Genomic DNA, 16,249 nt, shown 5'->3' on the forward strand with positions numbered 1-16,249 from the left:
ATTGTTCTATTTTTCCTCGTGGTTTTGCCATTGTCTTTTCACAGAACGCTGAGCTTAAGGGCTGTTTATATTGATTTACATATTCAAAGAGGCATAGTTCTGGGAGGAGTTGGGATGGGGCAGCAGGCGCGTGCACGTGTGTTACTTTTCACGGTGATTGGGATTTATGTAGCGGAAGAACGTGGAAGTTTGCGTATGCACAGATTCCTGCATCTGGATTTTTCTGTGCGTATGCACATTCCCACTTTTGTGCTTACGCCATGTTATAGTGTGAGTTCTATGCACGCCGTTATACATGAGACCCCAGGACTTTGCCCACTTACCTGTTATATACCACAGTGTTGGTCCCTGCAGTATTATCAATGACTGTAAATCCAATTTCTGCATCTAAGTAAAATGAATTCACACTCACTCAAGCGTCAAGCGTATCATTCTTCCGTTCTAAGGTGTTTGCTCTTGTCCTGTATTGATAAAGTGCATTGCATTTTTCTTTCCAAAAGATGGTATGTACATTCAACACCATCACCTAATAAAGGGAATTTTAGATAGAAAAAATGATAGGAAATAAAAAGGCAGACAGGGGAAGTACGAATCCTACTGAAGCCCATTGACTGTCATGCAGAGGGAAGTAACTAAATGTATGGCTGCAGGGGTCTCAGACTTGGTTCCTGGGAGGTCAGCATGCTGTCTTTATAGCCATTAAAGGAATTTGTTATTAATTTATGTGATTTATTCTTTATCTAATTTTTCTACGTTAATGAACAAACTGACTGAAATGACATTTCTACTCCCGTTGTCATCATTTTTCCCCCTATATTTTTTTCCAATTTAAATTTTACTGTATTAATAAGTGTCAATTTGTCCTTTGGGATGCACCATCTGCTGAAATGAAAAATGCAGTGTACCAGTATACTTTACAAAATACATTTCAATAGATGTCACATTGGTAATGTTAATGCTGAATACACCCAATAAATTAATATGGTCAGGCAGACAATGCAGTCTGTGCATAGCTAGATATAGATATACTGTGTATATATAGATACATATGTTTTCCCAGTAATGTTTAAAGCAAATAGATACTTTTTGGAAACAAATAAGTAAATTACCAACAAAGTGAACTGAAAGCAATGTGGTACTTTAAACACTGCCAGCAATTATTCTTTGCACAGGACTATAAGCTAATTTTCAGTTTTGATGGGTGCAAATTGGCTTTCATTTAGAGTTATGCATTTTTCTTGGAGTCCATTGTTTTCCCATTCACCTTGTCAATCTGTTGCATTTTCTTGCTTTCTTTCTTGAGTATTACCATTTGACAAATATAAACAGTTTATTAAGATAATTTTCTTCCTAAACTCTTAGAATTCAGATTTTTTAATATGATTCTGTCTCTCTCTATCTTTATTTTACTGTCTCAGCGATGCACAGGGCATTTCAAATGGATCTGTATCGCCTAAGACTAACAGCCGCCCGAGCCTATGTCAAAGCTCTGGAGTCCAACTTAACTCCTATGTCTTCAAGTGCATCTGAGCCTCTCAAGATGAATGCTGTGGTGAGTTTAAAATATGAAGTTTAACTGACATTATTCTGAGCCCATGTGAACCCTTTTAGTATTATTCTGTTTAATATGTGTACTCATATTACAAATAAACTATTGTTTATTACTAGTAGTTTTTTTTCCTTTTACAAGGGATGATTGCCTTACTAGGAGTGCTTATGTGATATAGCAGGTCTGCTGCTTATAAAAAGAGGACCTTTTTAATAAATAATTAATTGGCCATGTCACTCTTCGTTGGTGAGACACCTATTCATGAGGGTATGACCTGTATTTATTGCTTTCACGCCTTCCTGCGTTGCGCAATTGTAACGCTGCGCTCATGGCGGCCTATAAGAATGAGCTGGCACAAGAAATATGGGAGAACTGAGAGAAAAAAGAATGGAGGTTAATGAAAGGAAGAATAGAGGCAGGAGCGACAGAGAGCTGGTGGTTAAAGAGAGAAGCACGTGGACGGGAATGGAGCCCCAGGGAGTAGTGTGTGGCCAGCACTCGGGAGCGGGCTCGGGGATCACTCCAGTTGAGTGATTTGAGAGCAGGAGTGATCATAACACTCAGGAGTGTCCTCTCGCCAGGGGGAGCCAATGATCGGCAGAGGTGGGTGACCATGCACTTTCGTCAGTTAGAGCTATGATCGGCAATGGAGGGTGCAAAGAAGAGCAGGCTCCTGTGCCTCCCTGTAGAATGAGAACTAAAGGGTGTCTACACCTGTTGGTTGATGTCTCTCTGTGCTGCAAGGTCCAAGTAGGATAATTCGGAGAGGCGACACTTTTTAATGGGAAGCAGCGGGGGCTGAGAATTTCAAAGGAGACTCCTGCGTTGTTTTAACCTAATTTTTATTGGATTATTTGCTCAATTTTTAACCTCCACAAGGACACTGTTCTTTTTTTTATTATTTATTTATTGAACATTTGGATGCACTACACTTTTTGCACAATTTTGTTTTGATTACTTTTTAATAAAAGCACTGAGCACCTTATGCACCTACCCCTTCCTATTTTTGTGTGTTGTCCTCATCTGCCAGTCTCATTAGGTCATAACTATTGACAGTGTCGGGTTCAAGAGGCTCCCAAATAAGAGGTGGAGCATGGAGCCGACCCGCACTGTCACATTCTGTAGTTGCTGCAAACAAATACGCAGATACATTTAGAAATGATTTCACAGACATTGAACCTCTGCTCTGACAATACTCAAATAGCTAGAACCCACACCCTGTCTGGGTCCAAATAATATAGATCCAACACCTATAGAATCTTCTTCCCTGGTTGTGCAGCATAATGTGGACCACCACTCTTTGAACTGCGACATGCCAAGATATTTTACATCAGACTTTTTAGTAAGGTTCATCTACATAGGAAAGTTGCTAAAACTCCTCATTTCTGCAAGGCTAAATGATCTGTTCCATTGGCATTGCCTCTTTTCATGAACAAATGCCTGCAGTGTTGATCCTGGTCTTGCTTATTGAATAGAACATCCCATGGTATCCTATACAATGAAACTTGGAGTAAACTTCAACCATATCTATCAGTTTTTAACTGTGTTAATCATATTCAATGTGATGAGAAAGTGGGGACCATGCAAGAAGGAACCATACTATGAAAAGTAAACTTTACAATGTAGGATCTCCAGCTCAGAATCAAAGCTGGGTCCAAGAACTGTGACATTTCCATTCTGCCTCATGCACCTTTTGAAGGATAATTATGTCAAGTGCATGCTCCCAACCTCTCTGTCTCTCTCTCTCTCTCTCTCTCTCTCTCTCTCTCTCTTTCTCAAACTAGAGTAGAGTTTGCACTCAGATCATTATGACTGTTATTTAAGCAGCAGTGAATAATTACGCATAAAACCAAAATCCATACAATAAGATTGTAAATTATTTAATGTAAAATCACCATTTGCGATTAGCTCCCTCCCCTTTTTATAAAAATGTTTAAGGTAGAATGTGTTTGATTTTGAGCCTAACTAATTCTGTATTCTGTTCTTTCAATACTTTGAATTTGAGTTCTTTAGATTTCCTTCTCAAATTGCTTTACATTTTACACTTAATGTGATTCATCAAATTAATACAATATCTTGTCAGCATATTAGTGTAATAGTACTAGAGGAGAAAAATATCTAAATATAACAGCAATTTACAGTTTTCTGACAATATAGAACTGCTGATACAATGTATATTTCTGCTATATACCATATATATATATATATATATATATATATATATATATATATATATATATATATATATATATATATATATATATATATATATATATATATATGGCTGAAATAGTTTTACTGTCAAATAATGCAAAGAGTACGCGACACGTGTTTCGCCCTAATTCTGGGCTCATCAGGCGTACACACTTACTGCACCCCGTCTCGGGAATCGAACCTCAGCACTAGGGGCAAAGCCTCTTGCGTTGCGCCACGGCGTGTGGTTTGTTTATAAGACCGTATGTAGAATGGGGTAATTACATTCAAGGCATTCGCAGTCTGAATCACAATATGACTGTATGGGTGGTTACCTACAATATATTTTTTATATATATATATATATATATTTTTATATATATATATATATTTATATATATATTTATATATTTATATATATATATATATATATATTTATATATTTATATATATATATTTATATATATATATATATATATATATTTATATATATATATATATATTTATATATTTATATATATATTTTTATATATATATATATATATTTATTTATTTTATATATATATTTTTATATATATATATTTTATATATATTTTATATATATATATATTTATATATATAAAAATATATATATATGACAGCTTAATCATTTTGTCAGTGCCTCGCAAATGACTGTTATCTCAAGGACACCTTGGCCCTATATTACCCCATATTTAAGCTGAAACGGTCACTGTTCCTCGGTGTAAGTGAACTGATCTCATCTCCTGCATCTACTTAGGATCAAATGTCAGTTTAAATCCTTATGTGCTGTCAAATAAAAAGTGTGAGCATCTAATATTGCCAAGATTTTTCATCAGAGCATAGTATAGTAACTATGCATGAACTGTGTAGTAAGTTTCTAATCTATACTAACTCCAAATAGCATTATTTGAGTCTTTTGTAAATATTTGTAGGCTAGATAACTAAAGTTAAGAAAATGGCTGGATAGTGTTTTACTTTTCCTTATTAATGCAAAAAAATAGAAATGGTTCATCTATAGTAAATGTACAAATATTATATGTAATGTGTGAAATGCTGAGAGCCTCTATGAATTTCAGTACAAGTAGTTAATCCTAAACTTCTGTCTGTCTGACATTACTGTACAAATTTACTTGGGGACCAATAGTTTCAAGCTGTATCCTACCAAAGCTGCTTCACCATGATTGTCTCACCTGTTCCACTCTACTCTTAAAAGGTTCTAGAATTCTTATGTGTCTAACAGAAACAATAGGTTCAGAAAATGGCTATTTTATTTATTTATGTATTATAAGGATATCTTGGCATACAGTATATAAAAAAAAAAATTGGAACCTTCAAACCATTTTATCTGGTGAGATATTATCATCTGCAAAAGCCAAGTTGCTTGCAAGAACAGTTTACCTTTGTTTTAATGACAAGATTTCAACAACTTTGATTCTTTTCATCTTATTGTGTTCCTTATCTTTTCAATAATAGTTTTCTAAACATCCTGTACAGTATGCCTGAAAATCATTAGCTTTATGGTATGTGACAAAATAATGTAACACAGTGTTGCAAAATACTATCTTTACAAATTTAAATGTTTCTATTAATATTTAGCACATATCTTACAATAACCTGCTTAAACCATTTAAGGGTTGGAAAGGGCCACCGTTTATCCTGGACTAGACGCAGGGCTTCTAATGGCTGTGTGCCATATCATAATTAATAAGTCAGAAGGACAATTCAGCGTTGACTATGCAAACTGAATTGACAGTATGAGTTATCTTTAACTCATGTTCAGATATCTTGAGTCACATTTGAAGTATGAATTTCAGGTTTTCAGATCGCACAAATGTTTCAAGATAATTTGACAGACCTTCACATAAAGATATCTATATATTCATCCATTTTCAGTGTTTCATAATCAGGTATAAAGTAGAAGGACTGGTGCCTATTGTAATACTGAGCACAAAGAAACAACAAGCCATTACTGTGGCACCAGTCCACTGCAAGGATACACTCAGACATAATCTCTCTAAAGTATGGTGTTGCTAAAATTTTGGACCAGTACTATCACTGCTCAGGTTTTCCTACAAGTCCTTGCAATATTAATAAGCCTAAAAAAACCCAGATGTCATCACCAGCTACTGGTTCCCACATTTTTGAACGGGTTAACTGCTTAGGTGTACCAGACACTGTTCAGCATATCTGTTCGTCTCGACAACAAATCTATCCTGTCAATCATGTCATCATCCACGAATAACTTCAGGTAAGTGGATCTTTGCTGTCTATGTTCACTTTTATTTCTGGCTACCCCACAAACTTAAAACGAGTTGCTGTTGGTTCATTTGAAGCAGGGTCAACAGAAACCCAAACGTGAGCGTCACTTTCAGATTCACCAGAATTACTTTCGTGCTCAATGTTTCAGTTTCACCAACAGAAAACAAATTCACTTTGTCATCACTGCTGACGAGAAGCTCCTCAACATCACTGCTCACCTCACTAGCAAGAGCATGCAACACTTGGGCTGCTGAAAACCGTTTCTTACGAGATGCCATTATTACTGAGGAGGTTACAGGTCACACTTACAGGTGAGAGGAGAAGACATGCCTATACCATTGCCCTGGTCCACATAGAATTTACACATTTCTTCCAAGTCGACATGAGTTTTCTTCCCACATCTCCAAAGACATGCATGTTATTTAATTCTGAAAAGGGACTGCAATCGACTGACATCCTCTCCAGGACTTCAGGTGAGCTTGTAAGTGTCATGTTATAAATCTGTGGGGCATGAAATATGCCAATAAACTCCAGATGTCTACATTATAAATCTAAAAAGTTTTTAGAAGCTAAATATAAGATTATGGATAATATTGCAACACCATTTTGAACACTGCTGACAAATCAACCTAACAGTATGATTTTGGACCATGTCATGAAAATAGTTATACAAGATGCAAGCTATACACACGTTGGGGAACATTGTTTAAAAAACAGAATGCCCCTCTTCCAGAAATAATTCCATTTCCAAGATGTTGTACTAGCCCTTTCTTGTCTATTTTTAAAGTTTAAAATGTATGTTAAAACTGAATATTACCACAAAGTCTGCATTTGAACAAAGGACAATCAGAAACCTTGAGCAAAAAGACAATTATATCTTGTTTTTCTTTCTTTGTTTCTATTATGATATTCATTTGTTGTATGATCCATGTTAAAGTTCATTGTCTGTGAAATGATGCACATGACACTGCAGCCACCCTGTATACTTGAGAATTGGCTGTAAAAAAGGCAAAGATTTGAGCAATGGTCTTTACAGATATTAGTCCAAAGCAGAAATGAGGTGACTGACAAAACATGATGGTTTTAAAGCCAACCGGGGAAATGACGTCATCTGGGTAGGAACCGGAAGTGTCATCATTGGGCCGAAGCGGAATTTACCATAATTGATCTGCAAAGGAAAAAGAAAAAGGGTCAATGCACTCTGCCACCCCCTGGTTTGGCATGGAATTATCCTCTTTTGAGCCCTTTAGCTCCCTCCCATGCGCACATGTGTGACACGTCTTATGGAGTGATTTGAGATATACTCCATTCTTTCAGGCATTTTATTTTTGCATTATCTGAGTGGAAATAGTGAATTACATGGTTCTCAGATATACTGTTTGAAATTGTACTGGCACATTATATGTTATCTAGCTGGGTAATCTCGTAGCTCATGAATATTCAAAACCCTCTGATCCATTAAAGTGAAGGTGAGTGTTTTATTGACCAATTACTTACATTTGTCTTAAATGCAAGAAATCTGTGAAAAAGATCGATGATTTAATTTCAGTGTTCTTTTCTAATACATCCACTTGCCCATTTAAAATGTTTCTTTTTGAATTCAGCTGCAAAAATCAAAATGAAATCTTCCTTGTATTTTAAAATTATGTAAATTCTAAATTGGGATATTTTAGAAAGAATACCAACTGCAGACAAGAGAAAGCTATTTAATTCATACAGGTTCACCCAGTATTGAACAGTTAGGTCCCATTTACCCGTGATTGTATGACATTAATCTGCATCCAGCTCTGCAAGCAGGTCCTCCAACTTACAGGGAAAACTTGGGGGTTGGTGGCAGGACTGGCATTCCAGCCACTGTAAAAAACCTCACACTGTTCAGTGTGGTGCTGAGGGAAAAAAAACAGTCACTTGAGAAGCCGAAGTCAAACTTTTTTTTATAAATTTGTTACGTAAATTGACTCCCGGTGTATTCACCAGTGATAAGGTACACATATATACTATCTCCTGCTTCTCTGTTTTGAATCTAATCCCAACCAACAGTTTCATAGCTTCATCGTGTCTCTCCTAGTGTACCCTAAAGAAAAAATACTGATATTGAAGGTAATTAATTAAATATGTATTTGTCTTGCTATGTACTCACTAGAAGACTATACTCTTAAAGTCAAGGGCATGTAATAGTAGTTGATACACCTAGATAATTTCTTCTCAAGTCTTGTAATGGTTTCTCTCATGATTTTTAAAGAATGTGGCAACTCGGATATTACTTACTCTTCTAAAACATTTACAATTTCATTTTTCTAAAGCAAGTCATAAAATGGAACAGTGTTCCTTTAAGAGCATGAACATTTCTTGAGAGGATCCTCATCTTCATTAGTCTGGTTTGCTCAGTGAGCTGACTTGATAGGTTTCTTGACAGCTTGATCAATCACCCTAATTACCCAATGAAGTGGCCAAGATGTTTTACAAGCACTTTCAAGGTTAGCCTTCGTTGTTATAAAAGTCTTCAGTCACAATGTGTTTTACAGAGATGATTCAAGAAACTGATCAAACAAATACAGTAGATGTATGTTTGTAAATAATGAAGAAACATTTGAAAGGACAGATAACAGGGTGAAGTTAGTTTCTAGCAGATAATGGTTTAAATAAAAAAACCTCTAGTAATTATTTAAATTTTGGTTTTCAATTTTTTTTTTTAATCTTTAAAATTAATCTGTGGAAGGACTTTTCCTTGTGTCAGTACATCAAATTACTTGTCTTAATGTTCTCGTGTTAAGGTTCTATAATCACCAGACATACTGTACAATAATTATCCTACTGATGTCTTTCTTTTAAATACTCCTATTATGTCACATGTTAATTTCTGTTTGCTCAGCTGAAAAAGATTCAGCTCCTTCAGTCTGTCCTTGCAGATCATACCTCAAAGCCCAAAAATCAGTCTAGTTGCACTTTTCTGAAGTTTCTTTAACACTGTTAAATTCTGGTCATATGAGGATTACAGCAGCACATAATATTCCAGATGAAGCATCATGAGTGCATGGTATAAACTTAAGATTCACCACCTTTAACATTTAACACAGCGTGTGCCTATTTAGCCAACATAATTTTACCTTACTAGTCTCTTATGTACTTTCTTGGTTATGAGCAGTGAACAGTACAATAGGTCGTGGAAGTTTTTTCTCGTAAGGCATAATTTGTGAACTAAACTATAAACAAAAATATTTACAATGTGAAGTCAATAAACTTTAAATGCAGGAGAGTTTGTCATTTTAGAAAGGATTCTGTATTTATTTGTATTTAGTTTTATGTTATTGAAGTGTTTAGATATTTGAGCACATATAACTGAAAAGTGTACAGTTTTTAAGAAGCCAGGTATTATCATTTATTTATATAGTAAGGATAATAAAATCAAGCTATATGTTGTAGCAGGAGGCGATGTCCATCCTCACAAAGGATTAATAACAAGGCACCCCTAAGCCTTCTGTTACCCCAAAGTGCTTTCTGTCCAGTTCATCTTCTGACCTGCCCATTTTTCCAGTTGGGTACCGGTTTCCTTAGGAGGCATTAGCACTCCGGAAATGTGTTCTTTTGATATTGCGGCATGTTAAGTAACCGAAAAATATAGAAACATGACAGAAAAGGTGATATCCCTCCCATCGTGAGTATGGCGGTACAAACATCACATCAGAGCAACAGATATACTTTAGCTTACTTTACTGACGGTTTTTACACAGTTACAGACGGGAAGCTTATGACAGACTTTATCAAGGTGGGAGTCTTGATCTACTCAGTCTGCCATCTTTTGTCACCATGCTGAAAGGGTTTTCCGGACGGAGGATATAATCTTCCGCCCGACAGCTTCAAAGGGTTTGACTGCTTGTTCCATGTATTTATACTGACTTCTCAACATGCAGGGCCCTCTCTAGTCTCCAAACAAGGAAAGTAAGGATTCAGTTCCATCTCAGGAATAGTACAGTGCCCCTCTCTGGTCTCCAAACAAGGACAGTAAACACAAACCCCACCTCCAACAAGAATAGCAATATGCTCACACTGCAGTTTGTCCCATTCTACAAACTAGGAAAGAAGATTTTGTGCTGACAGAGGACAGTAGTATATTGTTCTGTCTTTTAGGCTGACTATGTAATCCTCCAGTTGTCTTTGGCTATCTAGTCCTATGATTGGCTATCAATTCTAAATGCCATGACCCTGTGTACCATACTAGGCCTGCCTGCATGAATGGATCCATAATCGTGTGCATAGAGACAGTGACATTAAACTTGATATATATAACAAACTGAGTATAACAGTACCGTGCGCTGCCACTTAAAAGACTGAAAGTTTGTAAATGGCTTTTGACAGTCCGAGACTAGAATCTCAAAATATTCTCCCCTCCTAACAACCAAAAGTTAGTCCAATGTAAAATCAGTTTCAAAGTTCGTTTTCATGGCATAGGAAACTGCACTCCCTGACACCTTGGCTTTCTTTACAATTTCTCTAAAGAAAAAACACACTTTTGGGGTATAATTGTCTGTCTTTCTTCTTTTGTTAAATTATAATTTTATCCAACTAACGCTTCAGAAGGTGTGGCAGCAATTTGTTTCAACACTGCTTTTATAAAGACAGAGGGTTTGTAAGTAATCAACAAAGTTGGGACACCTGTATGAATTGTATGTATTGGCATTTAAGGTTTAATTAGCTTTCATTACATTAAGAAAGCTGTAAGTTGTTACCTTATGTCTCTGTTCCCTGAAAAAAGGCCTTTTTATATAACTGTGACAATTACATTATTTTTCAGGTTTTGGTAACTTATATTTTTATTTTATTTTTTAAAAACCCAGGCAGTTTACCACATACCTCTGTACCATTTCAAGATATTCTCTGGACTTGAGCTGTTTAACCATTAATAAAAACTGAAAAAACAAGAGTTTTCTAAACCTTTTGACCAGCAGAGAAAGAGAGTGAGTGTGTATCTATGTATACTAGACATTTACTGATCCCTGTTTGGCAGCACTTCCGCCACACCCGGAAGTCATCGGTGTCCTCAAGTACCTTAAGCTGAAAGAGTTCTGCTGGATCAGCTTTATCAATTCCGTTGTGGATTTTGGAGACTTGGATCTTAAGTCCTGGGATGTACCTGGTTGCTCTCCTCTGCACAGCTTCAAGTGCTGCCATGTCTGCTCAGAATACTCCAGATGCATTATCTAGTTTTGATATTAATGGTCTGTTTTTAAAGTTCCTGTTTTGGCAGCAGGATACTGGCTTATGCCTAGTTTAGGTGATTAATGTCCATAATAATAGTGTCCTATGACATTTTTTTAAAAGCAAAGCTTCTTCAAAATGTAGTGGTCAAACCCCAATCCACTATTCAGCAATGGAAGGTAGATGGAGCAGGACACATTTTTCCTTGTGAGTTATATACATAGAGATTGTGCTTCCTATAAGACAATGCTATCCATTAAAACTACTGTTTTGTAGTGCTACCCTCTGTAGTGAAACACTTCTGGATATTGGATTTAATACTTCATAGGCCCGTAATTTAGAGAACATATAGGCATTTGTTGTAATATACACCTTCATTGAAGGAGACCTTTACCTTGCCATTTTCTATTTAAAGTGTGATAAATTGTTTGTAAACATTGTTTTAAGTTTATCAAAACAAGTTTTGCTTTAAATATGTATGACTCACTGTTTGGGATCCCTTTTCTGTCATCAATTAGGTCCAAGGCCTTGGCCCATCTTTCAAACTGACTCTGAACATCCAGAACACATCAGTGTGCAGACCATCAATGAATCTAGCCATCAGCTTTTGGTATGATGAAAAGCTTTATTCTTTGAAGACATCCTTCTTTAAGGTATGAATACAACATAACTAGAAATGTACTTTACCTTTTCCTGCTTTTCTGCTTTCTGAATAACCATATTCATTTACTGTATAGGTACCTAGCAGCATCTGTCACAAAACAGAAAGCTACCCTGTCCTTTACAGTTCATGTTCATACATACACCCACATTCACTAATGTCTGGTAGATGTTAAAGTCTCGATGCAAAGACATGAGCATTATCCACAATTTTCAAGTATATAAATGAAACAGATGTACAGACTTGACATGTGAAGCATTTGCGTCTCGCCTAATTCTAATGGCCCTATTCAATAAGGGCGCGCACAAAAAGGCGAGCTTTAAAAGGGCGACCTCAATTGGGCGCGGCGAATAAAGGCCCGCGTAAATAAAGGCAAGCTTCAAAAGGGCGGCCTCAATTGAGCACGGCAAATAAAGGCGTTTGTAGATAATTTGGTTCAAATGGCTCTGGAATATGTAAAGAGCAACAAAGGTGCAGATCTACTCGTAGTCAAAGGCTACACATTCAGAAAGGAGAAAACTATCAACGGGAAACACATCTGGATTCACTTCGGAGCGAATTAAATCAGTTGTCCTTGATTATGCTAATAGACCGCATCTCGAATATCTACGTGGCATTGCACATAATCTACAGCTTCAAGTGTAACACAACAATGAGGAAGAGCAGAAAACAACGAAATACTGTATAAAGAGCTTTAGAAATAGTTTGTTAGAAGTTCATGCATTAATTAATTGGATGGTTTAATATTCTTGCTTTCGCCTTTTTATACGTTCAATCATTGCCTTTATCTAATACATTTTCTATAATAATTTTGTTGCGTTTGACTTTATTCGCTGCTCCCAATTGAGGTCGCCCTTTTGAAGCTCGCCTTTATTTACGCACCCTAATGTGCCTTCTATAACTCCATGGGAAGGTCTTGTCATATATTGTCTAAAATTGGAACAAAATACAATTCTTTTTATGTGGATCCTGTCAGATGTTTTTCAGAATTTGGTGAATTTGTTCCTGTAATTGTAAAATAAGCACACTGGCCTTGTGCTGAACCTTTTTATTTAATTTGCAACTTATTCTGCTTAAAAAGACACCTTAAATGAAGGCTGCCTTGTCATATAGATCTCTGATTTGGATTTGTTTCTGATTAGTTGTGTTTCATGGATTGTATTCAGAACCTGTTTTTATATTTGCTATGCTTTTTTTGTTATGATTTCTTATTGAATTTAATTCTTTAAGAAAAAAAATTAAAAGTAAAATGTCCTCCATATACAATAAATAAATATGTTTATATGTTCTCCCTGTTGTCTCCTGCAGATTCCACTCTTAGTTCCAGGGCTCAACTACCCGATTGACACTTTTGTGGAGTGTCTTAGTGACAAGGGGATATCCGATGTCATTAAGGTAAGCTTAGAGTTATTCTTATGATTCTACAGTTTGCATCCTCTGCTTTGTTGTTTTCTGCCCTTGAGTGTTTCAATGAATTTACCGTGGCTTTTTGCTGTCTGATTACAGGTATTTGTCCTTCAAATAGGAAGGGCCAACCCTTTGCTGACTGCTCATATCAACATGCCAGTTAGTGAGGGACTGGCTTTGTGCTAATTAAGAAAAGAGCACCTGCAAAAGAATTTCAATAGACTGTATAGTGAGTACCAAGGATATCATTTAATGACAGTAATAGAGAGCTATGTTTAACTCTGCTGCTTTAGAGGAAATATAACTTGTCCCAAAAGAATTACAGGAGCAAGTGAAGTGAAACAATTATTTCATGAGACAATACCAAGGACTAAACATAATACTGTGTAACGTTTAGATTGATGTACATGTAAATGTGTATCATTTTTAATTCCTAAAAGTGTATAGTATATATTTAAAGAAATCTGCACTGTTTTGCTTTTACAATATGTGTGTGTGTGTGTGTGTGTGTGTGCGTATGTGTGTATGTACATATATATATATATGTAGATTAAATTATATCTTTTGAAAGTGTTTCGCTCTTTTCTAAATAATATGGAGCATCGGCTGATTGGTGGATGATAAATATTATGCTTTTTTGGTAAATAAAAATGTCCACATAATATATTTCTGTATTATCTTAGGATAAACTGTGTGCTATTGTGTAAAAAATACTCCTAATTACTTAAATTGGATTCATCATCATCACTTTTAAGGTCCAATGGCATATACACCAGCTCTGCATGTCTTTCTAATTTTGTTACTGTGCCCCTCGTGTGGTTTAATTTCTTGACCTGTGCTTCCACTGTATATCACCATTTTATTTTAGGCCTACCTTATTATGGTGTCCCGTGAAGTGCTGCCTTCTTGACTGAGTCTGTGTCATTCTTTAACACATGTTTAGTTCACCTTTATCACCTTTGCACTGTGATGGTTGCCATTTCCTTTAGGTGACACCAGGCAAGAAACTGTTGATTTTCTGCAGTCAGAATCTTTGTCAGACCTGTAGTATTAAAAAGAAGACGGTTAGGCCAGGTCAGTTTCTGTCATTCACCAATACTCTGTAACATGTAACAGTGCTAACAGGTCCAGGGCTACATTTAAGTGCCACCATCTTTATGGACAGTACTGCCAAAGTAAGTAAAAGTTTATGTGAATAGGGTAGGTTTTGGCCATTAATCTTTACAGATGCTGGTGCATAAGGGATTCAGGTCAAATTTTTGGTTTTCATTTGGCTGACCTTATATGCTGCCTATTCCAGAAGATGCACAAGCAAGTGGTCTTCCTAAAGCATTGCATGGAAAGCCAACCTCATACATCTGGGTGAATCAATAGTAGTTTGCTATATAATCCACTTGATGACTGGATTGAAAAGCACTGAGAACATTATACATCCCTGTCTGACAGCAGTTTGTTTATTTAAAGTGCAGAGTGCTTTAACCTGTGCTACCAAAGAAGAAAAACAGCAAACAACAGACCAGAGGTTTAGACCAGGAGATTGATGGGAAAACAAAGGTGAAAATGGTGTGAGGATCAACGGTTAAAAGATGAAAATAAAACCAATTGCCAAATCTCATAACAAAACTCATTGTCAATAATAGCCACACAAATAGATTTATTGCTAGCTACCACTTGTATTTGTTCTCAAGAATACAATGTTCCATCGTAATGAGGAAAAGGCACTTTTTTAGTGAAATGGACCAGGAAGTGAAGCATAGTGTGACACAGGCCAAAGTTCATTGACAATATATCTATTAACCAATACATCTGCCCTTAATTACTAAAACAAAATCATAGTCAAAATTTAAAGCTAATGGTTTTATTTCAGGAATACTGTTACACTAATATATTACAATAGCACACAAAGGTTTTTCCATTTGAACCTGCAATCTCTGACAATTTAGAAGAACATGGTACTTACTGACCTTTGTATAGTCATGTCAGTGATTTCATGTGCCTCTCACTTCAGGTCTCTTGTCTGTAGCAACAGTAAACAAACAACTGAAAAAATAGTAGTGTCAGTGTAAAACTACATGGTGTTACTGAGTACCATGAAAGTAAACTAGCATCCTTTGTGAAAACATTTAAAAATTTAATCACAATATTTAAATAAATTTGAAATGAAAGAATGACCTCTGACTATAATGAAAACACTAGAAAAGTATAAAATTGTAACAACCTATACTGCTAGTAATGTTATGTAGTAAATGGCTTCCAGTCATGCTTTCGCAAGGGCACAGCAAGAAATTAGCTAAAGCCTTAACAAGATACTGAGGCAATAGGTAGTTTTACACTCAGCTCTTCAGATAACACTACAGGTTTTTGTTCCTATTTTTGTAATTACGAGTCCAATATTATTGCTAAATTATATTTTATGCCTGCTTGTTAAGATTGTGAACCCTTAATTTCTTTTTAATCTTAAATACCAGCACTCACTGTTTTTAGTTGCTTCTTGTAGTTTTAATCAGCTGCCAATTATCAATTAACCAGCTTTATGTCTGACATGGCTGTATTTACACCCGAGTGTGTTCATCATGAAGCTTCTGTGTTAATAAAATATTTGGAAAGAAATAGAAGAGAAAAACTTGTCAGACTAGGAATTATAATCTGCTCTGGGTCACAAATAATGTGTGTGATTTCCTGGAATAGAAATATCTATTCTACAATATAAGAATGTCTTGATATGGCAAAATGAAAGCACTAACATGTCATAAAATTAAGTAACATTTCATTATCTGCACAGGTGTGCCTCCAGAAGATTTTTAGTGGGGTGATCAGTTAGGGACAGTTAATATCATGTGGGGTGGCATAGGCAAATTACAGAGTATAACAGATATTAGGACCATAGTAGTTTAATGTAACGGCGATATTATTTTAAAGAGAGCAGAAATGGGATCATTCCTTGGCCTATTTAAATGCCTCTT

At 35.9% G+C, this 16,249-nt stretch overlaps 1 protein-coding gene across 1 annotated transcript in view; it reads left to right on the top strand.

Moving 5' to 3' along the window:
- bbs1 (Bardet-Biedl syndrome 1) overlaps positions 1 to 15,909 on the top strand; it is a 73,986-nt gene extending 58,077 nt beyond the window's left edge. Inside the window, exons 14-17 of the mRNA XM_039769158.1 lie at positions 1,419 to 1,552; positions 11,737 to 11,871; positions 13,188 to 13,274; positions 13,386 to 15,909. Of these exons, the coding sequence (XP_039625092.1) occupies positions 1,419 to 1,552; positions 11,737 to 11,871; positions 13,188 to 13,274; positions 13,386 to 13,472 (443 nt within the window). The 3' untranslated portion in view covers positions 13,473 to 15,909. The remainder of the gene's footprint in view (positions 1 to 1,418; positions 1,553 to 11,736; positions 11,872 to 13,187; positions 13,275 to 13,385) is intronic.
- Positions 15,910 to 16,249: the final 340 nt, after the last annotated feature.

This window comes from Polypterus senegalus, chromosome 11, assembly GCF_016835505.1.
Source record: "Polypterus senegalus isolate Bchr_013 chromosome 11, ASM1683550v1, whole genome shotgun sequence".
In the NCBI taxonomy this organism is placed as follows: Eukaryota; Metazoa; Chordata; class Cladistia; order Polypteriformes; family Polypteridae; genus Polypterus; species Polypterus senegalus.